This window comes from Mustela lutreola, chromosome 8 (assembly GCF_030435805.1).
Source record: "Mustela lutreola isolate mMusLut2 chromosome 8, mMusLut2.pri, whole genome shotgun sequence".
In the NCBI taxonomy this organism is placed as follows: Eukaryota; Metazoa; Chordata; class Mammalia; order Carnivora; family Mustelidae; genus Mustela; species Mustela lutreola.
Window position 1 is genome coordinate 143,823,945 of NC_081297.1, and position 24,438 is coordinate 143,848,382.

At 37.8% G+C, this 24,438-nt stretch overlaps 3 protein-coding genes across 4 annotated transcripts in view; 1 reads left to right on the top strand and 2 right to left on the bottom strand.

The window, feature by feature from the left end:
* Positions 1 to 12,727, bottom strand: part of ST13 (ST13 Hsp70 interacting protein) — a 32,776-nt gene extending 20,049 nt beyond the window's left edge. The window contains exons 1-4 of the mRNA XM_059187078.1: positions 12,392 to 12,727; positions 6,551 to 6,608; positions 4,414 to 4,489; positions 2,594 to 2,664 (exon numbers count right to left, since the gene is read on the bottom strand). Coding sequence (XP_059043061.1) covers positions 2,594 to 2,664; positions 4,414 to 4,489; positions 6,551 to 6,608; positions 12,392 to 12,501 — 315 coding nt within the window. The 5' untranslated portion in view covers positions 12,502 to 12,727. The remainder of the gene's footprint in view (positions 1 to 2,593; positions 2,665 to 4,413; positions 4,490 to 6,550; positions 6,609 to 12,391) is intronic.
* Positions 12,728 to 13,020: 293 nt separating this feature from the next.
* Positions 13,021 to 24,438, top strand: part of XPNPEP3 (X-prolyl aminopeptidase 3) — a 75,797-nt gene continuing 64,379 nt past the window's right edge. The window contains exon 1 of one of the 2 annotated variants that reach the window (XM_059187075.1): positions 13,021 to 13,196. In XM_059187075.1, coding sequence (XP_059043058.1) covers positions 13,133 to 13,196 — 64 coding nt within the window. In that variant the 5' untranslated portion in view covers positions 13,021 to 13,132. The remainder of the gene's footprint in view (positions 13,197 to 24,438) is intronic. The other variant, XM_059187076.1, reaches the window with a different exon arrangement.
* Positions 19,426 to 20,512, bottom strand: DNAJB7 (DnaJ heat shock protein family (Hsp40) member B7). Its single transcript, XM_059187079.1, has one exon. The coding sequence runs from the start codon at positions 20,354 to 20,356 to the stop codon at positions 19,436 to 19,438; it is 921 nt and encodes a 306-aa protein (XP_059043062.1). The 5' UTR covers positions 20,357 to 20,512; the 3' UTR covers positions 19,426 to 19,435.

Sequence of the window (24,438 nt, forward strand, 5' to 3'; positions counted from 1 at the left end):
TTAAGAGCCATCTTTGACATAATGATGTAGAAATCCTCAAAGAACAAGATTAAATGAAGATCTGAAATCCAGTATGGGAGCTGAATGATCGATCTGCTTTCACCTTTCAGTAGGTGTCAAACCTGGTAACCTTGCAATTATTTTCAACTGTGCAGGACATATGAAAGAAGATTCAAGTGAAGAGAAGGCATGTTGTCTAATCAGCACCCTCCAATAAATCTGAACTCCCCAATGCCTATACCTGCAGGCCTAACAAAAAGCCAAAAATAAACCTGTCCCAAAGAGAGGTATAGCCAACTAGCAAGAAGAAAAAAAAGAATTCTCCTGTAAACTCATAATGATAAGCCAGGCTTTCCAGGGGGAATTCCCATTACTTGTATAATTACACAAACAACAACAAAAAAACCATGCTGAGAATTTAAAGTGGTCCTTGACTTGGTAGCTCCAACTCAAGAGTCTGATGGAAGCAAATACTTTCCTCTTTGGAGGAATGCACCTTCTTCCCAGGCCTCAAGAACATTTCCAGATGAAATGTCAAAGAACTCATGGTCTAACACACACATACACATGCATATGCACACAGTCAAAATACACACACCCGCACTATCCACAAGTAAACAAGGGACCTCCTCAATGAGCAAGAGTAAGGAAAAATAAAACAATAAAACCAGGAAGAGTCTGACGAAGTTTATAATGTGTAAAGGCAAGTTCTGAAAATGAATAAAGAAATGAGATAAATAACAAAGTATACTTTAAAATGAATCAAAGTAAGACTTAAAGATGAGAAACACAGGCCCTCAAATTAAAACATCAACAGCCAAATGACTGATACATAATTCAGCAGTGATAAAGAAATAGTATTCAATAGTGGGGAAAAAATCTAACATATACCTAACTAAGACTCCAGAATGACAGTTGAGAAAATGGGGAAGAGGCAATATTTGAAAGATACTAGATGAAAATGTTCCAGAGCTAAAGGAAGTTAACCCTAGAATTTAAAATGCCCAATATATTCCAAGTAGTGCAAATACAATGTTGTAAACCTGACATGTCAAGTGATACATCATCAACAGAATACAACACATAAATTCTTAAAAATTCCTTTCATAATGAACAGTGACAAAAAGTACCTGTATTTCTTAAAGATGCACATGATCTTTATGGAGAATATGCTAATAAATTATCTAACAACATCAGAAAACATCTAAAAATTAGAAAGATACACATTCATGGGTAGTTAATCAAAACAGTGAGCTGTATCTTCTCCCGATCTTGATTTTAGATTTAATGCACGTCTAATTGGGGGCGGGGGTTAATATTCTATAAATTTATATGGAAAAAGGAAGGCCAACAAAACAGCCCAAATACTCCTAAATTGTTAGGGGTCCCCCTACCAGATCATTACATGGACAATGTGTCATTGGTACATGGAAAAAATTAGACAAGAAAAACACAACACCAGAAGTGAGACACATATATATGGAAACAGTATATTTTGGCATTGATGAGGAAAGGAATTCTTTAATAGTGCTGCCAGGTAGATTAAAGATTAAAGGTTAACATAAAATTTTCAGAAGGAAAAAATTATTTATTACAACAATTATAACCTTGAAGTAAGAAAGCATAATATATAAAAGAAAAATCTATTTAACTATACTAAAAGATTGTTCATGAAGACAACATAAAGTGAAGACAAGCCACAAACTAGCTGAAAATACGTGGAGCATATATAGATGACAAATTGTTAGTCTCTAGAACATAAAATGGATTATAAATGAGGAAGGAAAAAAAGACAACCCAGAAGAAAAATGGGAAAAGTTACAACAGGACTTCGCAAATACCTGTGAATGACCAATAAATATTAGAATTTGCTCAATTTTATTAGAAATTGGAAAAATGCAAATTAAAAGCCACAAAGGCATACCATTTCACAGGATAAGCCTGGTAAAGATGAAATCTGATAGCATCAAGTGTTGGTGAGGACATAGACCAAGCTTTTAAACCATTGTTACACAATTTCAGTGTTTCTCAAGCCTTTGGTTCATCATTAACCCACAAAGAGCCGTAGAGACACTTTTTAATACTCCCACATTCCATTTTAACACCACAGAGACACATTGCATGTATGTTACGACCCTCTGGAAGACCACTAACCACTGTAGTATACAAGGTTTTTGGCAAGCCCCCTCCCAAGAACCAATTCTCATTACCTTGACAGTAAAACTGTCCCCACTGGGATAAAACCATTTTGGAAAACAATGGGATATTAGATATCCCATTAATAAGAAATCTCATTTCTAAATATAAATGTTAGGTGAACTCTAACCTAAAGAGTAGTCAAAACAGATGGAGATTGAAAAAGCAGGTAAAAAGGAAATTAACAAAGACTTCTGAGATTGTTAGAGTATGAGTAAACATAATGGGAACTTTCACAAACATTTTAAGCAGTAAAATAAAATGTTTTTCTAAATACCTTAAGTCAGAGAAAGATTCAGTATGTTCTTTTCCTGGCAGAATTATGTCACAAAATCATTGCAGTAAGTGGGACCTTCACATTCCCTATAACAAGCACAAAATAAGCCACTGAATTTACCTCTGCATTTTCATCTCCCATTTCTTGAGGGGCATCGGTATCTGGTTCAATCACACCTTCATTGTCAATTTCTGCCAAAATTAAGAAAATGACAGTAAGACCCGTACTGTCCAAACCGGCTGTATAGGACTCTTAAAAACTAATCAACTATACCCACTCTGACTCATAATTTATTTAAACTGATGCACTGTAAAGTATTTCCCCATTAAATTTCGTTAAAATTACATTTCATTTTAACTGTTGCATCATCTCGGGTATTTTTCACTGTCTTGTAGTGGGAAATGTTGGCAACTGCATAGTTTCTGGTATTACACAGAGACACACCACTTATTTAGGTAGTATCAACAAAATGATTCAGTTCAAGTATTTTATTCTACACATCAATGTAGTATATTAAAAAATATTTTATGGAGATAGCATAAGTTATAGTAATGATGTAAATCATAATACTTTTTACTAATAAATTAAGATAAAGGCACAATGCTGATGCAGAATCTAACTCAAAAGCTAACACTATAACCAAACAGCAAAGAAACTAGAAAAGAGATATGTCATAAATTTAATGACAAACAACTGTAATTTGCTACAGTAAAGGAAAACAACTGTTCAATAAGAAAAACTTTTCAAAATAACAGAAAATGTTAGATTTTTTTTAGCAAATAAGAGTGAATTTAATGTTTCCTGCTGACAATCAAAAAAGAATGAAACTGAGGGACACCTGGCTGGTTCAGTCAGAAGAGCATGTGACTCTTGATCTCAGGGTTCTGAGTTCAAGACCCACGTTGGGTATACAGATTAAATAAATGAACTTAAAAAAAAAAAAAAAAAAGAATGAAACTGAAATCAGCAACCTGAAGTTCTAATTATTGTCAAACAGGATAACTTTAGTCAACTTTTAATAGGAACTGAACTTGTAACTTTGCTTAACTATAAAAAAGCTTAATTCATACACAAAAAAAGAAATTGCTTTTGGATGAAGAAAAAGTAAAATATTATCATAGTTAAAACTGTTGGATAATTATAAGACTGAAAAAGGTATTTTACAGAAAGTGAAAGATCATCAATTAAGCCCACAAACAAGAGGTCCTCTTTAACAGTATCAAAGATCAACTGATCAAAATTTTAAAAATTACAAATACATTTCTTTAGCTTTTAGACAGTCTATTAATTAAAAGACTGCCCATTTAATAACTGGGATATGTATTTATAGTCTCAAAGGACTTCCCAATTTAGGAAAAGATTTTTATCACTCTATGGCCTGAAAAACTTCCAAACAAAAAACCACCAAACTCATGGCATATCATGTCTTCTAAAATGAACAAGTTTTATCAATGTGGATGCAAGTAGTAACAGGAAAATAATTTTCTGGTACTTGATTCAGTTACTGGAAAACTTGTACATTTATTTAGAACAATTTGGTTATGTAACCCAACTACAAATTTAATTAAATCTGAATATACATCAAATACTTACACAAAAATGTAACATCTAACATCTGCACTGAAATGTGCTATAAGTATAAAATATACTCTGGATTTTGAAGACTTAGTATGAAAAAAAGGAGATTTCACTAGTAATTTTTCCATACTGATTACATGTTAAAATGTTAATATTTCAGATATGGTAGTTTAGATATATTCACTTAATTTCATCTGTTTAATTTTTAGTGTTTTAATGTGGCTAGTAGAAAATTTTAAGTTTTGGATGTAGTTCAGCTATGTTACATTTCTATTAGCCCTGATTAAGTCAATTTAGTAAAAATCAGCACAGGATCTTATCATGAGATTATCAAATACAAACTAACTATACCATCTTCTCACCTAGATCACTCTCCTCACTTGATGGTTCATCTGTCTTTATGTTTTCCTCCGCCTTCTTACTATCTGGTTTTTCTTCCTACCAAAGGGAAGGCAAATAATGCTTTCAGTATATAACAACACACCAATATATATACTAATTTATAAAAACATATATAAACTGTTTACATACATTATATTTCAATTGTTAATATAACCCTTACACTGTTTTAGTAAACTTGTTTTAGCTTTGTTTTCATTTCTCTATTTAAATTAAGAATAGGTCCAATCCCTCCTCCAAACCTTTTAAACAAGTTTTAGAATTTGAAAAATGCTGGATTGTAGGAAGCTAACACAAATACATAACCCATACTTGTGCTGCACTTTCAACAGGCTCTGTGGTCCACAACTCTCCCTAATCAACATATTACTATCCCTGCAAAAAAAAGACGAAGCGTTCACAAGTGGGAAACTATGAACAGCCTCACATCTGTTCAGATTATGCTTTACGGACATAAAAATCTTTACATTTTCAATGGTTCTGAGTTTGGAATTTTAAATACGGAACAATGGACCCATCATACACAAATGATGAGAATTCAAGAATTTCAAAGTACAAATGAGGAAAACCAAATTTCCTTACCATCCTGTAAGTAACCAGTGTGGTTTTTGGAGTATGCCATTAGATATTCTCAACGCACAGATACAAGACAACTCTGCACTTTGACCTTTCCATTTAATAATGCTGTTTCATAAAGAATGTATCACAATTAGCACACCCGTCCATTCATTTAACTGTATTAGTATAAATTATGTAACCAGTTATTTAGGTTGCTACTTTTTGTAACTCTTAAAAATTAGAATCGAAACCCAATGTCATTACCAAATATATGTTGAGACCCTACTACATGCAAGGTGTCAGACATTTTAGCATTTAATTCCAAATCAGAATGTTTTCTTACAAAATATTTTAGCAGAGACACAGATTAAATATAATTTTGTCTTCCTACATGTTTACCACATAGCAAAATATTCTATATAGGAGGCACCTGGGTGGCTCAGTGGGTTAAAGCCTCTGCCTTTGGCTCGGGTCATGATCTCAGGGTCCTGGGATAGAGCTCTCTGCTCGGCAGGGAGCCTGCTTCCTCCCTCTCTCTCTCTGCCTGCCTCTCTGCCTACTTGTGATCTCTGTCTGTCAAATAAATAAATAAAATCTTAAAAAAAAAAAAAAAAAAAGATTCTCTCTGTTCTCCCCACCCCTTGTATTCTCTCTCTTAAAAAAAAAAAAAAAAAAGAAGGAAGAAAGGAAACTTGGGGGAAAATATTTAGATGTGAAAACACAAAACAGAAATAAGAATTCTGAAGGAAGCATTTTTGTTTTGAAGGAAGGAAGGAGAAGGAAAAGTAAAAAGGAAAAAAGGAAGAGAAAGGAAAGAAAAAAAAGGAAAGGTATTTGGAGGAGGATCAGAAATTAAAATGAGTGTTCAGAGAGCTAGCAAGCTTGGCTTGGCTTTAATCCCCTCCTCTGTCCATTGTTAGGGCTGGTTTCCTGCCCACTTTAAAGGCGCTAGCAGCCTGTTTTCTGCTTGCTTTCTCATGAGCCACCAGAAGTCTTTTTTGTTCCCTCTGCCCCACTCTTCCCTTGAAGGAAGCATTCTTAAGGGTATACCCACCCCCATATTTAAACTTCAGCTACCGGTAAACTCCTCCTAATCTATTATGCACTTTTTTGGGCGAATCTGCTGACTCATACTCAGAAATAATACTCAGGTGAGAAGATAGAAAAACTTAAGAATTACTGATTTGGACTATTTTTCATCTACTTTGCAAATTTTAATCAGGTACCCACAATGCATAAAGTCCTGTGCTCAGTGCTACAGACGCAAAGATGACAAAGACTGCATAAGGCACAGTCACAGAGCTCACCGCCCACAGGTCATGCACGTCACACACACAAGCTTTTATCCCCAAACACGGTGCACATTCACCCCAAATACTCCGTGTTACATCAGATTTCAGATCCTCCGCATCCAACAGAAATTTTACGAAGATCTTATTTCTAAGCGATCCTGAGGAAATCAGGAGTGGTAATTTGAGAGCAGCACTTTAAAAGCCTTAGAGTACTTTATCACTAAACATACAGATGAAATTCATAACTTACCTTGATACTGTCTTCTGATTTAGTTTTATGAGTGGCAGGTGGTATTTTACCCCCCATGCTTGAGGAAAATGAGAAAAAAAGATATTTGTTTAGAAAATTAAAATTCACTGAGCAAAGCAACATTTATTTACACTGGGAAAAAAAAAAGACAACTACTCAGAAGGTTACCTTCTCAAACCTTTAAGAGGAAACTCAATTTGAATGCTCCAGTATTAAGTTTTTTCAGCTTAAAATTTTAATTTTTTCTAGCATACTGGCTAACAAAAATCTAACCCTTTCCTTGCCTCGATAAGCCTAATAAACAAAACTGTATAGCTTCCCTATGCCCATTCCCAGAGGAAGAGGCAGAAAAACAGGCAATGACAAAAATCATATGTACAAGTTGTTAGTTCGGAGTTCAGCAGGATAGTATACTGAATCCAAACTTCAACTTTAGTAAGAGTTCACTTAAATTCAAATAATCAATTTATGAAATAATTAGGAAGTTGTAGTATAATAATTCAAAATGTTTGTTTCCTGTTTGTATTCTTTGTTTGTATTTCATAATGCCCCTTACAGTATAGATTTTCTCCTTATCCCTTCTATAATTCACCCATTAACACTTCCCCTTGGCCTTGTAAGTCCTTTCCCAAATACTCCAGGACAACACCACGAACTACGCACGAATAACTTAAAAACAAGGAGGAAAACAGATTATGAAGAATTAGTGCCGTATGCTCCATTTGGGTCAGACTCTGAAGTAAATGGGCCCCATGCAGCAGTCCTGGGACTAAAATGTTCAACAAATTAAGGGCACTCCTCCATGACATTATCTGGAGGTCACAAGAACTTAACTAAATTTGCCTTAAAAAAAAAAAAGCCATCAACTTTTATGGAAAAGAGAGAGAAATATTCACCCAGAAAACCGAAAGAAATCTACTTCAAAATACCCTCAGGTATTAATTCTTTACAACTAAAATTATATCCACGTTTACTTTCATCTTAGGTGGGTGGAATTTCCGGACACAAGAGATGTGTACGTTGGATTTAAATGGATATTGTTTTCCAAACGGGAAATGGATTTGATTCTTCAAAATTCCTTTACCAATTTACGCTTGTATCAGCCGTGCATAAGAATTCCGCTAATTATTCTTTAAAAATCCAGTTGTTCCACACCTCAGCCAACATTTAGCTACTAACCATCTTTTATATTTTTAGCCATTTCGACAGGTGTATAGTGGTATCTCATTGTAGTTGGGTCCCTTTCCATTTATCTATCGGCCATCTGAGTAGCCTATTGCTTTTAGATTTTGTCATATTTATCTGCAGGTATTCTTTGTAAACTCTGCATACAAGCCCTCTGTCAGTTTTATATGCTGCAAGTAACTTCTCCCAACCCATGGCTTGTCTTTCACATACAAAACAAAGCCAATGTGAAGTGAAAGTATTAATATAAAACAGCAAACACACTAATAGACAAAGTTTGGAATTTACTGTTAAGCACCGATCACGAAAAATGTGTACATTCCCCCCATTCAGTTTAATGTGACAATTACAAAAAAAAAAATCTTATTTCTTAGTTTGCAATTCAGCAAAATAAAATGAATAAGAAAACAGCCATATAAACAAAATTCTTTAAAATTCTGATCTACACAAAAACTACTTTTCAAAAGAGCACAGTATTCAAACAATAGTTCCTTGCAGTTAATTTTTTTTTCAAAAAAAATTTTATTTGAGAGCAGAAGAGAGAAATCACAAAGGAGAGCGACAAGCAGACTCCCTGCTGAGCGCAGAGCCTGCTGTGGAGAATCTTGATCCCAGGGACCTGAGGTGAAGGCAGATGCTTAACTGACAGCCACCCAGGCACCCCTTTTGCAGTGAACTTTTAATGAAGACACAGGGCTCCTTAAGCTGTTTTCCCCAAGTTTCAAAATGCAACATTCAAGAAAGTATTTAGGAAGACTTTCAAACATAGCCACAGCAATCTAACTTATGTTAAAACTTTGGGAAATGACAGTCTTACCAAGAAATATATCATGTTGGTGCCTGGGTGGCTTAGTCCCTTATGCTTCCAGTGTTTCCGCTTCGGTTGTGACCTTAGGGTTGTAGGATGAAACTCTGGGGCTGAGCTTGGGGCCTGCTTGAGATTCTCTCTTTCCTCTCCCTCGGCCCCTCTCCCCATTTGCTCGAACAGGTTCACGCTCTCACTCTCTCCCACTAAAATAAGTAAACCTTTGGGGCGCCTGGGTGGCTCCGTGGGTTAAGCCTCTACCTTCCACTCAGGTCATGATCTCAGGGTTCTGGGATTGAGCCCCGCATCGGGCTCTCTGCTTGGCAGGGAGCCTGCTTCCCCCTCTCTGCCTGTCTTTCCGCATACTTGTGATCTCTGTCAAATAAATAAATAAAATCTTAAAAAATAAATTAAAAAACAACAACAACAAACCTTTTTAAGAAAATGCATTAAGCTAAATCTAATCCTTAGGAAACCAAGACAAACCCAAACTGAGGGAAATTATCCAAAATAGCTGGCCTGTAATATGCAAAACTGCCAAGGTCATGAAAGCCAATGAATGATGAAAGAATTCTTTCAGAATAGAGATTAGAAGTCACAACAATAAAGTGCAACATGGAATTCTGAGAATTAGATAGTATTAATGCATCATTCTTAGTTTCCTGAGTTTGGTGGCTGTACTAGAGAGACTATCCTTGAACTGTAGGAAATACACAATGGTGCTGAGGGCACAACACTAGAAACCGTTGCAGGAAAAATGTTTGCACTGTATTTCAATTTTCCTGCAAATTTCAACTTTCTAAAAAAAATTTAAAATAGGGAGGAAAAAGAACACAGGAAGGTTATTCATTAGCTACATTTAGAGTTTCTCACCTTACAAAATCTAACTACTGGAAGGTTAAAACCAACTTATAAGTACAAAAATTTCACTTAATGCTTTCAAGATTTAAAACACACTAATTCCCTCCCCATTACTGCAAACTGGACTCTACCAGTATAGGCTTTTATGCCACTAAGTAGGGCTAGTACAGAGACCTTTCTCATATGGACTCACACAAGACCTCATTCATAATTCTCTTAATTTGATACATTCGAAATGCTTTGAGTCATAGTTATTATTCACCTGTACAAAAAATTGGATGCTGTGTTCTCAACTCATTGCAAACAGAAGTGCATCCTGTTCCTTTCATTTAAAGTATTTACTGCAAAGCCATTCGCCATGCACTGTGCTAGAGATTACAACACAAAGATAATCCCTCTGATCTTAAATCACCATAAAATGAAATACTAGTCTCAAAAAATGCTTCTTCCTATAAAGAAAACCAAAAATACCCCAAACATACTCACTGAAAACATCCTTATCTCCCTGGATCCTCACAGACTGAGCCCAAAAAAATTCTTTATTTCTCTTTGTCCAATTAACAATGTCGTTAAATAAATTCTTTTTTTTTCCTATTTTTTATTTTTTTCTCTTTTCATTTGTCAAATTCTTAACATCAAATAAAATTTTAAACTAGAAACAGTGGTAAAAATTCTGGTAAATACACAAACTAAACGAACTGTTCTTTAATGTTTGAACCTGGGTACCTACAACTAATCTAGAATGAACAAAGAACTCTGATACGGTTTCAACTTTAGGAGCCTTTATAGTAAGATTAGGCCTTGGAACGTTCCTGGACCCAGAAGTCTCCAGGTTCAGTCCACCCTCCTATAATCCTGCACTTAAGAAGGCTGACATGAAGGCAGAGAGAAATTGATGCACTTCAAGCAAAAGCCTCAAAGACACAAAAATTTTAAAGAGACAACGAAAGCTTCAGAATAGGGCCCCTACGCATGCCAACATGCTTCATCCCATACTTAAACTAAAAATTTAGGACGCCACAAGGGAAACATACGTGGATGACTAAAAAAGAAAAATAAAAGGATTACCTATGTGAAAATTTTTAAAGATTTTATTATTTATTTGACAGAGACACAGCGAGAGAGGGAACACAGGCAGGGGCAGTGGGAAAAGCAGGCTTCCCACTGAGCAGGGAGCTGGACGCTGGGCTTGATCCCAGTACCCTGGGATCATGACCTGAGCAGAAGGCGGCTGACCACCCTGGTGCCCCACATATGTGAAATGTCCAAAAAAAAACCCCAAAAATAAAAAACAAACAAAAAACCCCAAAAACATAAGTACTTTCCAGAAATAACATTGATAATATTTTCCAAGCCTTAAACTGGAATTCTCTAGATAGCCATAATCACTCCAGCCCAAGCTATACTGTTCTTTGTTTCAGCTTTTTCTTCATAGCTCCCTTTTTCCTCCCCAGCAGTGGAACAAAACATTGTATATACTCAGTATAATGTTGAGTCTTGGCATCAACCATTTCTTCCAGTGGTATACACACCCAGCTTTACCTGGAATATTATAAACAACGGCTCTTTCCTATGATGGATAAAAAAGATTAAAAACATACAAATATCTAAAGTGATGCATTTGTATTATCAAGTTATTCAAGAGGAAAAAACCGACTGAAATCCAGGCCTAACCTCCTAGTCCTGAAATTAGCATCTTGTAGGTTTTCCATCTTTGTAGATTACAAAAACAGTATTCTTGTTAACTACCAAAAACAGTTTTTAAGGTACTGCAGTAATTATAAGTGATATCAGAATTTAACATTTATAACATATGCAAAATCTTACCATAGTTAGAAAACTAGTGGAGGAAAAAAACTGAGAAACTTCTTAGAGGAAAAAAACACCACGACATACAACGTTGTCAGATTGTAACTTAAGTTTCTTCCTTAGAAGAGTTTGTTGAAAAAAATATTCTTGAAATTATCTGGTCATCAGGGGTTCACTTTCCCCTATAAAAATATCACTAAAATAAAAAGATCGCTGTTTCCAGTAGTACCTCTAAAGAGTCACATTGCTTTGCATTGTCGTTATCATCACCACGAGGTGCGATTTGTGTATCATTTAAATTCCTTACTAGTAGTGATGTTTAAAAAAAAAAAAAAAAAACCGTCTCGGGGAAGATTTCCCTTTCTCTCTTAAATTCTCTCCAAATATGAAAAATATTAGTTTCTATCATACAGTAAATATCAAAACAAATTTCTGTATTTATTCACCTCACTAAATAAACTGCACTTATACGGTTTCCTAGCACCTGGCACAATGCCTATGCAATTAATTCCGTGCACGTAGCCAGGTACTCTAGATTTAAGGAAAAGAAGAACAGATCATGGTAATATGCTGGTCCTTGAAAAATCATTTTTCTTCAAGTGTTCAGTGTAATGGCACCGCTACTACCGAGGTACCAATAAATGATTCCCAAAATAATTCTACGCAGTAAGGACCGCTGTAAATTCAAAGTTAATCTAATAATTGTCATTTTATTAGAACTCGTATAGCAAATTATTATTAAAACACTATTTAAAGACGTAATGCGTAAAAGCGCTGTTGTGTCATTGCGACCTAAGCAGGACACGGTATTTCAAGAAAAACAACTCCACGCGAAAACGAAATCTTGCAGCTGCCCACCCCCACCACGTCTACAGGACTCAAGCCCATGCAATCCTCTGCATTTCTATTTTGCCCAAGACACACCCCTGACGACCTCAGGGTGAAGGAACCCAGCTGTGCCTCCACCTTCCCCACCTCTGTACTATCTAAGCTTTTCAATCCTCCATTAGCCCCCGAAGTCGCCGCCCAGTTCCTGGCCAGGGAGAACCACAAACAGGCGGCGACTCCGCAGGCCCTCCCGGCGGAGCTCCCCGCCCGTCCACCCCACGCAGGCTCCGGCCCAGCTCCCACCTCCAGCCGTCCCTCTTCCCACCCCCAACGGTCCTCGGCCCAGGTCTCACCTCTCCACCCACTCCCGCAGGAAACGCATTTCCTCGGTGTGCAGAACGCTCGGATCCTGCTTACACATTTTCACGAAAGCCCGAAGCTCGCTCACTTTGCGGGGGTCCATGGTCCAGAGGCAGTGGCAGGCGGCAGGCGCGGCTGGGGTTGCGACCCGATTCCAGGCGCGGGTACTAGCTCAGCGTGATCGTGTAGAAGGGGGCGGCTGCCGCGAGGCAGAACAGACTAGAACCTCCCCGGCGCTGGCTCCGCCTACCCAACGGTCTCGTGACCCCGGGTCCTTCGCCCGTCCATTCCTAATCCTCCGCCTCTGCCCCTGCGCACTTCCTAGAACCTTCTAGAAGTGTGGCTGTTCACGCTGCTGCCTGCCTCCTTACACATGCTTTCTTATATTCTAAATCTGAGCGACTTCTCTGAATCAATCCCCCCACTTGGTGCTTTCAAGGACACGGGAAATATCAGCCCCTGCAGGGAATCATTTTAGAATCAGACGTTCTGTGCGTGTGGGAATTAAGTGGAGCGCGACGACAGGACAGCAAACAGGCCCTCCGCCAGGAGCATCCGCCACAGGCCTGGGCGTGACGTCATCATTCAGCGCCGCGTGGAAGGAAAGCCCGGCGAGCGCTACTGGCCGGAAGGGGAGGGGCGCTTGGCTTGGTTTCCCGGCGACGCAATTCTGTGGACGGCCGCTTCTCCGGCTGTTTTCCTCTTTTGCTTCCTGCCGCGTGAGCGAGGACGTCATGCTTTGGTTACTCTCAGCAACTAAGGTGGTTCCCGCCGTAGCAAGCGCCCGCTGTCTCTCAGGTTAGACTCATCTACGGTGTCCCCTCCGGGGCTTGCTGTCTGAGAAACTTGAAGCGCCCCAAAGGGATTCAAGTTGGTCTCAGGCGATCCCTGTTTCGGCGGACCCTTCCCCGGCTGGGGCCTCCACTCCCAAACCCTTTGTACGCTCCTTGGATTTCTTCTTTACCTGCTGCTTCTGGAAAAGGGTGGGCCCTGTGTTCTCCCTTCCGTGAGGTATTCTGGGAAGCCGGAATGACTGCGGAGAGAAAAGTGTGTGCCATCCCCCAGAGGGGCTGTCTTCAAAGTTACTTGGACTCCTAGAAGTTGTGTCAGTTTTCACTTGCGTAGATAACAAAGTGTCTCACGTCAAGTAGCTTATGTTTTTGTTCGGTTACCTTGAAATGCTTTTTTCGTGTTTTCGTGGCTCCAGCATGTACAAGAAACATGTTTAGTAACACAAATCCCTTGAGCATTTCCTCTCGGAAGAGATAGTGCTTGGAAATACTCCCGGGGCTTTTTAATGTCTGAAGCCCCGTTCGTAAAGGCAAGATGAAGGAGTCCAGGAATAATGGGGGCCATTCTTTTAGGGTGTACTTTCGCGAACAATTAATCTGGTGAACATAAACCTCGATCAGTGAAAGCTGAGTCAACTTTGCGGGCGGACCGGCCATTGGATCGTATTTCAGGGTTTTGGCTAATAGGTGACCAATGTGTAAACCAGAGCATACGGTATTTGACATCAAATCTATGTCTTGGCGTGTATTTCTTACATTGATCTGCTTTAATGAAAGTGGGATGGTAATTACAAGATTTGTTTTTCCTGTAAAAAATAATCACTGTCTAGTGCACAGAATTTGCTTTTTGGTTCTAATAAGTAAGTGGCAGAAAGCTGTCCTCCATAGGATTAGGTAAATAGATACGTAGCTTGTGTTAATCATATAAGCCATAACCTATGATTTAGAGCTGGTACCATCTTTTGCTTGTGACTTTTTTTTTTTAATTGAGATTTTGTGGAAAACTTTATTAATGGGAGGTTTGGGTTTTTGTTTTTGTTTTTGTTTTAGGATTTTATTTATTTAAGAAAGCGCGCACAAGCAGGGGGAACAACAGTGGGAGAGGGAGAAGCAGGCTCCCCGCTGAGCAGGGAGCCAGATGTGGGGCTCAATCCCAGGACCCTGGGATCATAATGAGCCACCCAGGTGCCCATGAAAATTTAGCACTAGATACTGGATTATACATGCTAAGATCTTTCAAAAATATATTCATTATGGTTCATTTTGTCTTAAAGCAATAAGTAAATTAAACTACTTCCTAACATTAACACTACAGTGTATATATATAGGAGTGTTGAATAGGTGATCTGCTTGGATCTTCACAAGTGGATTAAGTTCGGGCAGTTATCCTCATTTTACTGAACTGAAACCAACATAGGATCACAAGTTGCAAGTCAGCAGTTTTAGTTGTATAATTGCTATCTTGTTCTTTTTCTGTAATACCACCATTAGGTCTTAACTTTGGCTTAGTAGAGTCCTTTTGGAACCTTTTATTGAGCCAAAAAGAATGTTCTCTTCATTAAATAACTTTTTTTTTTTAAAGATTTATTTATTTATTTGACAGAGAGAGATCACAAGTAGGCAGAGAGGCAGGCAGAGAGAGAGAGGAGGAAGCAGGCTCCCTGCTGAGCAGAGAGCCTGACGCGGAACTCGATCCCAGGACCCTGAGATCATGACCTGAGCCGAAGGCAGCGGCCTAACCCACTGAGCCACCCAGGCGCCCTAAATAACTTTTTAATAGACATTTTGGATGAATCTCCACTTCCCTGGAGTTGCTGTCTTATCAGGATGATAGTCAAGCAATAGATAAGTGACAGTATAGCAATAGAGTCTAACAGAGTCTTGACTCAAGTGGCAAGGGGGCTCAAGAAAGGCAGTGATGGGTCTTTAAAAATGTCATTTAGGGACTTTACTAAGTTTCGGAATTTGAAAATTCTACTGTCTTGAGATGCCCATAAATAGAGCTTTGCATGCCTATATGTGCTCTTGGTTGCTGTTCTTTAGAAAAACTCTTCAGTGCAGAGTATTGAGTACAATAGGAAGCTTTGTCATCTGTGAAAGGCATGCAATCCTAAAGTGAAAACATTGACTAAAGAATAAGTTTTTTAAAAGCCTGTTTGCAGTTAATTCATTCAGTAAACATTAAACACCACATGTGAGGATGGAGCATAGTTTCTACCATCATGGGAGGCAAAAAGCAAATAATTGTAATATAACATACTAAATTTAGTGGCAGTGGTAGGGAGAAAGAAAAAGTGATAGATGTTTCCTGGCAGCAGGGAGGGGGCCAAGAGGAAATGTGCATGTGCCCTTAAACATTTGGAGACCTTGAGACTTGAAAAAGGCTTTTATCAAGCAGACTATGGAGTAATTGAGCCATCCTGCCAGAGGGAGCATATGGAAAGGCACGGAATGAAGCTTCTCAATCATCAGTAAGCCTGGAAGAGCCTTTTTGAAATATGTTCTTAGGTAGGTAGTAGGTATTACACCAAAATGGTTCTGTGGTCAGATAAGTTTGGGGAGTGTTGCATTTCGTCATGCCCATACTAGGCTAATTCTATGTCTCCCAAGAAAGAAAGGTATTTGGCAGTAATTTGCAAACAGTATTTGACCACGGGGCCCTTTTTCTGTAGTGAGTCTTGAACTGGTAACCCTTGGAACACCCTTTGGAAAATTTTGGGCTCAACATAAGGTGTAGGAAGAAGTGATTAAAAAACCAAGCTAGGGGGGCGCCTGGGTGGCTCAGTGGGTTGGGCCGCTGCCTTTCGGCTCAGGTCATGGTCTCAGGGTCCTGGGATCGAGTCCCGCATCGGGCTCTCTGCTTGGCGGGGAGCCTGCTTCCCTCTTTCTCTCTCTCTGCCTGCCTCTCCATCTACTTGTGATTTCTCTCTGTCAAATAAAAAAAAAAAAAAAAAAAAACCAAGCTAGGAAGAAAAGCTGGTGGCTGGCTCATGAAAGGTCTTGTATATTCCCATTCCTCTAGGTAGTGGGAAACCATGGGATGATTGTAATCTATTGAGTAAGATTAAATTTGAATTTTTAGTTATCTGTTAAAAGAGTGGAAAATGGACTAGAGGGCATGTTGTTACTTGTATTTTTAAATTTTCAGACACTGGTTTTTGGTTTTGTTGTTGGAATTTTTTTTTTTTTTTTTTTTTTTTTTTTGCAGCTCGCAATAGTCCCAGATACATGTCTGATAAACTTTACTACGTAACACATTTTATAAAAGTAACATTTATTATACTTCAAGCTTTTATGACTTTATTTTCTAAAAATAAGTTTTGTTCACTTTTTACTTTGTAAGATTTTCATTTATGTGAGCGGGGGCGGGGGAGGAGGAGACTCCCCACTGAGCAGGGAGCCCTACATGGGGCTTGGTTCCAGGGCTCTGAGATTATGACCTGAGTCAAGGCAGATGCTTAACCAACTGAGCCACCTAGGTGCCCCCTCAAAAGAAGTTAATGCAAATCGTTCCCAGTCCCTCCTATAGAATTTCCTCTCCACCTACCAACTAGAAATCAAACAAAATTAAGTGATAGCTCACATTTTACTATAGCAGTCTTTAAAGAGTAGATGTTATAATCTTTTGTGGTTTCTAGATTTGTTATATTGCTATATGCCACTGAACTGTATTTTGCCAAAGGTGATTGGGTATTAATTTTGCTATATTTGTTTACATCTTTCAGTCACATTAAAATTTGCAGTCATTACATTTCTAAGAGATGAAAGTTTAATAAAATATGATCAGTAGATTGCTAAAAAAAAGGAATATGCAGGATGCAAGTCAATCCAAGAAATTGTTTTTGGTTAATAAAAAAGGAATATACTGGATGCAAGTCCATCCAAGAAATTATTTTCAGTTAATAAATTCAGGAATCTCAAACATAGCACACCCAAAACTTAACACCTGCAGTCCTATCTCAGGTAATGGCAGAGCTCTTCTCTTAGTTACTAAAGCCAAAAACTTGGACTCCTGTCATGCCCAGTATTCAGCCTATCAGTAAATTCTGCTTGGCCCTTTAGACTATCCAGAATTTGATCACTACCACTCTTGCCTCCACCATCCTGGACCAAGCTATTACAATATTCTACTGGACTAGTACTGTATTCTAGCAGTAGCCTGATTTCCCTGCTTCTACATCTGCTTACTTTGAGTCTTTTCTTAATGACAACAGCCAGGGATGCCTGGGTGGCTCAGTGGGTTGAGTGTCCAATTCTTGATCTTGGCTCAGCTCATGAGCCCTGTGTCTGACTCCACACTCAGTGGGGAGTCAGCTTGAGAGTCTCCAACCCCCTCTGCCCCTCCCCCTGCTAAAATAAATGAATCATTAAAAAACAACAACAAAACCACAACAGCTAGAGTGGGCCTGTTTAAATGTATCAGATATCAGTCACTCTTCTGTGTAGAGCCTCCAGTGGCTTCCTGTCAAAACCATAACAGAGTCCAAACTGTGATCTAGCAGTCCCTACATAATCTGACCTCCTGTTACCTTTCTAACTTCATCTTCTTGTTCTCTTTAATTGTTCACAGTGATCACAGTAAGGAGGGTCAAACACACCTTACACATCTAACCTTAGAGACATTTCACTTGCTTTTCCTTTTGAAATTTTCTTTGACCTCATATGCCCATGGTTAACTCCTTTACTTTCTTTACACCTTTACTCAGATGTTAACCATCATTTTTCTGTGCCTATCTTAACTACAGTTTCAACCCTTGTATTCCAGAACTTCTGTAACCTTTTATTTTGTTTTCTTTAGCACCTATGACTAACATCATATTTTACTTAATATTTGCTTATTGTCTTTGCCCAGTTTGTAAGCTCTGTGACAGCTAATATTTTGGGTGTTTTGTTCATTACTGTGTCCCAAGTACTGACAAATAGTAGGTACTCAAAAAACACCATTGAATGAATGAAAGAATGAATAAAAATCATATATTTTGAAAATAATAGCAATATATTTTGAAAATTAGGGGAAGCTAAGAAGTAATTGTATTGAAATTAAACTAAGTTCATTTAAAATAAGCAAATGTCTGTAAACATTTAGCTAAGACCACTTGCTCAAAGTCTGATACATCAGTAACTAATTTTTCTCCCATCATAACCTGAAATTATAGTGGTGAAAGTTGGTGTTTTAGAGTAATGTCTCTGTAGAGCATGTGTACATAGTATACAGCAAAAAAGAAAACAGAAAGCTTCCTATCTGGAGCAATTCACTGTAGGCCCAGCATACATGAAATAGCCTCATTGCTTTGAGAAATCCAGGATAAGTGTAGTATTTTTTTAATTTGTGGAAAAATACACATAACATAAAATTTACCATGTTAATCATTTTTAAATATACATTGTGAAACTGATTTCTAGAACTTTATCATCTTGAAATCTCAAACTAGACCCATTAACACACTTCTCCCTCCCTTGTTCTGATAACCACGATTCTACTTTGTTTTTATGAATTTCTTACCTCATGTAAGTAGAATCATAAGGATTTGTCTTTATGACTAGCTTATTTCACTTACCATAATATTTCATATTTTATCCATGTAACATGTAACCCATGTAGCATGTAACAGGATTTCCTTTATAAGGTTGAATAGTATTTCACCATCTGTATGTTTATTCATCCATTAATTGGTATTTGGGTTGCTTCCACCTCTTGACTATTGTGAATAAGTTCTGTAAACATGGGGGTGCAAATATAATTCTGGCTATTTTTAACTTAAAATATTTTATACTTTAATTTTTATTTATAATATATTTAAGTTATGTGTCAAATGCTGTATCTCTCTATTGGGGAAAATTCATTTCATGAATAACTTTATGGTCTGAATCTGTGTATCTTAATAAATTTTTAGCTCCAAGTGCTATACATATTTCAGAAGTTTGCATAGTAGTTTCAAATAGATGAAAAGAATGGGCCTGTAAACTCTGCTGAAAAAGACTCTGTGATTTGTAAAGGTTTAGCTCAAAGAAAAGTAAAATGGTATTTGCCCATTTTCCGAATTCTTTTAATCACTGTCACCACAAACTCATCTTTTTCTAACATACCTAATCCAAACAGCCTTTGATCAAATGTCCACAATGCTGCTAAACATGTTAAAAGCATAATCTTAATATAGTATTAAATGTTACATACAAAATGATTAACCAAAACACACACAGTCGTGTTCAATTGTTGTATGAACATAATGTGTCTGTAGAATCAATTTAACGATTGTTTTTAGTTGACTTCTTCTGCATGGCTTTATGCTTTTTTTTTTTCCTCTTACCATCTTCTTTGAATCCTGCTGAGAGCATAGAGGGATTCCAGCTGCTGGTGACCCAATATACATCTTGTTCATCATTATCCACAAAAGTATATTGAGTTACTTGTTTGAGGCTATGGGACTTTGGTGAGTAATTGTTAAATGACTCTCTTCTCCAGCTGCATTCTTCTGCAAAGCCTTCTTCATCTTCCACACCATTTATAAGGAAGGAGTTCAACTCAACATCATCAACTTCTATTTCTTGATTGTTCTCAGTAATTCTCTGTGTGTTTGTATTTCTATTACCAGTCTTATCTGAAGCTGTAACAGATACGTAGTTGCTTATCCCACTTTCATCGAATGCCAGGGAGGAGAATGAATTAAGGCCCTTGTGGCCCAGTGAACCATAGGATGTATATCCTGTATCATATGAAGAAAATCTCTCAAAAACTGGATATTGACTTGAGGTAGCAAAAAAGGATCTTGTATCTTTGCTTCCACAGGAGCTTCTTGGACTATTTAAAAGTTCCTCCAGTGAGTCTTCAAAGAAATGAAATGAAAATGTTTCCCTTTCATCAAAAATTTCTGTAAAGACATCATCTGCCTTACAGAATGTGAAGCCATAGTCAAAAGAATCATCGAAGTGACTTCTGCCTCTGCCATTTAATCCTTCTTGGCCATATTTATCATAAATGTCCCTTTTTTCATTATTTGATAATACCGCATATGCCTCAGCTACTTCTTTGAATTTTCTCTCAGCTTCTTCTTTATTTTCTGGATTTTTATCAGGGTGCCATTTGAGTGCCACTTTACGATAAGCCTTTTTAATGTCCTCAGGTGAAGCATATCGCTGCACTCCTAGAACTTCATAGTAATCCACCATGTTTTAGCAGATTGTAGGGAAGGGGTGTTCTGGGTCTGAGTAAGGAGAACCGTAGTTTCTTCTCAGCTCAAGCTCTGCTGGTGGTAGTGTTAGAAGTAGTGACTTCAAATAGGTACATTTTTACATTGAAGACAATGTTACTACCATGGACACTGCTAGGAGACATTAGGATACTGATTATGTGGCAAGTGGAGTTACAAGCTTATGTCAGAGAGGTTTGCATTATGGTGTCATTCTGGGGTTGGGGGTGGGATGAGATCTTCCAAGTAGAGCTTGTCCATAGTCATACCAGACCATCCTGACCCTATAGACTATTTCTCCTATAGTCTCCTGGAAGCCTCAGACAATGCCTCATAAATTAGAGGGACCTGTTGTTGATGATCACAGCATGCCCCTTACATAATATGACCTTTAGGCTACTGAGCCTTAATAACTAATTTCCCAGTTCTTTGTTTTGGTTTTGAAAAATGAAATTGAACTAGGTAGAAAAGTATTCAAATAGATGACATTTTTGTTTATTTCAAACAAGAGGCAGTTCAATAGGAAATAAACTTGATTACAGTATAATAAGGACTGTAGGGAGAAGCACTGGATGGATGCTAAGCAGTCCTGAGAGACACCTAGCCCAGACTTGGGCTGTTTCAGGGAAGGCTTCCTGAAGTAGCATAGACAAGCTTTCTGCATGCCAGTATTGAATGACTTGAGATGATGGTGTCTATCCACCTCCAAGTTTACTACTTAAAAACATGAAATTACAGATTTTGAAAAGTGTACACTTATATATTCAGTATATAATTATTGAATGCCTACTTTGAGACACGATTTTAACCACTGATGTTAATAGAAGTAAGAAATTCTGATATTTACGGTTTATGTTATAATGTAATATAAATAATAAAAAAGAAAAATAAAATAATGGGAGATAATATGATATGTGCTCCCCCTCAAAAAGAAAAAATGGTAGCATGAGTGGGGAAAAGAGTTACATCAGACTGGTTTTCAACTTTCTACAGTATACCAGTCTACATGTATGTATGTGTGAATGGCATACATGTGATTATATTTGCCTGCTTTTGAAAATAACAACAATAATGGTAATACTGAACATTATTTGAGCACCATCTTTAGGTCAAATACTATACCAAGTGACTTACACACAGTTTCTCATGTTATTGTTAATAGCATTCCAGCAAAATAAATACTTTGTGCCCATAAGAAACCTGAGGCTCTTAAAGATAAATTTGTCTAAGGCTACCTAGCTTATTAGTGAAGAATCTGATATTTGAATTTGAATCTATCTGATTCTAAATTCTACTCTTTGTACTCTGTTGCATTTCTTGGACCAGGATTTAAGAGTTCAGGTTCTAGACATTCTACAAATATGTGTTAAGAACCTGTGATACAGATAGGAGTTAGAAAATAGAACATTCTGCTCTCAAGGAATTTATGTAATTGGAAGAAACACTGAAACTCTAATTTCAATAGAGTGTGAGGCTATTACACAAGGATTTACTTCTCTCATTATTCCTCCTCCCTTGATGTCTCATCCTTTCTAGCTGCTGTGCCATTTTCTCTAATCTCTCTACAATAAAACTCAAAACTATTGTCTCTGGTTGATGATTCTGCTTTCGTCTATCCTATTTTCTTGGCACATTCCAGGCTGGCTTCTACTTTTTTCCTCCCAGTCTTAACTGAGTTATAATTGACATATATGTTTAAGGAGTACAGTATACTGATTTGATAAATGTATACATTGTGAAATGATTACCAAAAGACGTTTCGTTATCATCCATTAGTTCACATAGTTACAATTTTTTTTTTTTAATTTATTTATTTGAGAGAGAGACAGTGAGAAAGAGCATGAGTGAGGAGAAAGTCAGAGGGAGAAGCAGACTCCCCATGGAGCTGGGCGCCTGATGCGGGACTCGATCCCGAGATTCGAGGATCATGACCTGAGCCGAAGGCAGTCGTCCAACCAACTGAGCCACCCAGGCGTCCCAACATAGTTACAATTTTATTCTTGTGATAAGAACCTTTTTTTTTTTTCCCCAAGTAAACTCGGTGCCCAGTGTGGGGCTTGAACTCACAGTGCCAAGATCAAGAGTCTCATGCTCTACTGATTGAGCCAGCCAGGCACCCTGTTTTTCTTGTGATAAGAACTTTTTAGATTTTTAGCAATTTTCAAATATGCAGTGAAGAATCGTTAACTATGGTTGCTATGTGGTACATGACAGCCCCACAACTTGTTACAAGTTTATACTTTTTGACCACCTTTACCCATTTTGGCTTCTGTCTTCTACATTCTGCTAAAACTTCTTGTCCCGGTCTCCATTGACTTCTGTGTTGCCATATCCAGTAGTCATCCTTTTGGCCTCCTTGTATTTTGCAGCACTTGGAGGAGCCCTTCCCTTTATTAAGACACTACCCTTCCTAAATACCACAGTCCTCTAGTTTTTCCTCCTTTCTCCTGTGCTTTCCCTTCTTATACTAAAATAGTCACTGCATTTGATCTACACACTCTTGGTAGGTAATATCCAGTCCTAAGGCTTTAGATACTACTTAATGTGCTCATGAAATCTTAATTTATACATCTAGCCTGTTATTTTACCCCCTGGACTTCAGATTGCCTATTTGTACTCTTTTGGAATATCCAATAAGTGTCTCAGTCTTTGCCATTTCATTTAATGGTGCAATCATCCATCCTATTGTTCAAGCCAAAAAACCTGAGAAACATCTTAATTTCTTTTTTATTCTGCATCTAATCAAAAGGCAGACTGGTTGACTTTTGACCTTCAAAATATATCCCAGGCTAATCACTGGGAAATAAAGTCAAATAACAAATAATCTCTTCCTTCTAAAAGTTTATAATAGACTGCAAACTAATTAGGAATTATGCACAGCATCATAGGTATTAAAACAGAATTAAGTATGGGAGCATTGAGGAGGGGCAGTTGCATCAGCATCACCAAGGTTGGGGAATTAGAAGGCTTCCTAGAGGAAGAGATGTTTGAGCTCCTGGAAGCAGGTAAAAGCCATTTTAGACAAGAGAACTGTGTTTTCAAAGGTAAATACTGTTACAGTACAGACTAGTTAGCTGGGGCCTTCAAGTGTGGCTGCTGTAATGTTTTTTTGAGGATTACTGGCTGGAGGAATGGACAGGGACCAGATCATGAAGGGTGCTAAGCTAGGGTGTAAAGTGCATTCTGAAAGAACATTCTAGGTTTGTAGTGCTCGTCTGAGAAGCTGGAAAGTTAAAGACAGATCCTGAATTTAAACCTGAGTTAGTTGACGATGCCTTTGAGGACACTGAGGCAAAGGACTATAAGGATCACTATGGAAGTAGTATAGTTATAGAGGATGAATTAAAGAAAGACAGGATCCAAGAAAGGCAGATCAATTAGGGGACATATTCCAGGTGAACCAAAGAGGGTCTATACTAAGAAAATGGCCCTACTTTGAAAGGAATTGGATTTTAGAAATAAGACTCAACATACCAGTTTTGCTACCAACTAATTACGTAATTAACGTTTGGGCAAAAAACCCTATTTAGGGACACCTGGGTGGCTCAGTTTGTTAAGCCGCTGCCTTTGGCTCAGGTCATGATCCCAGAGCCCTGGGGTCGAGTCCCACATCGGGCTCCTTGCTCAGCGGGGAGCCTGCTTCTCTCTCTGCCTTTGCCTGCCTCTCTGCCTGCTTGTGTGTACTCTCTCTCTCTTTCTCTCTTTCTCTCTCTGGCAAATAAATAAAATCTTAAAAAAAAAAAACAAAAAACCCTGCTTTCTTAAATGTAGGTAAAAGTATTGTTAATTTGCGTCCGTTAGACTTAAGCTGACTGTGCTAGGAAGTGGTCTAAAATAGACGGATTGGGTATTCTGCTTTGTCCTCTTAAGGTTAAAAAAGAGAATTTGTTAACTTTTTACATTCAATCGTTTTGTTGCCAAAACAGTACTGTAGACTATGTAGTCCAGTGGGCTCTACAAATAGATTGTTCAAATTCTAGTTCTTTCTCAGTGATTCTTCATCTTGGGCAAGTTTCTTAACCTTCATGTGTCTTTTTTTCCTTATCTTTAAATGATCAGTAT

Excerpts from the sequence above, each read along its gene's own strand:
- DNAJB7 (XM_059187079.1), bottom strand. The coding sequence starts at position 20,356 with ATGGTGGATTACTATGAAGTTCTAGGAGTGCAGCGATATGCTTCACCT.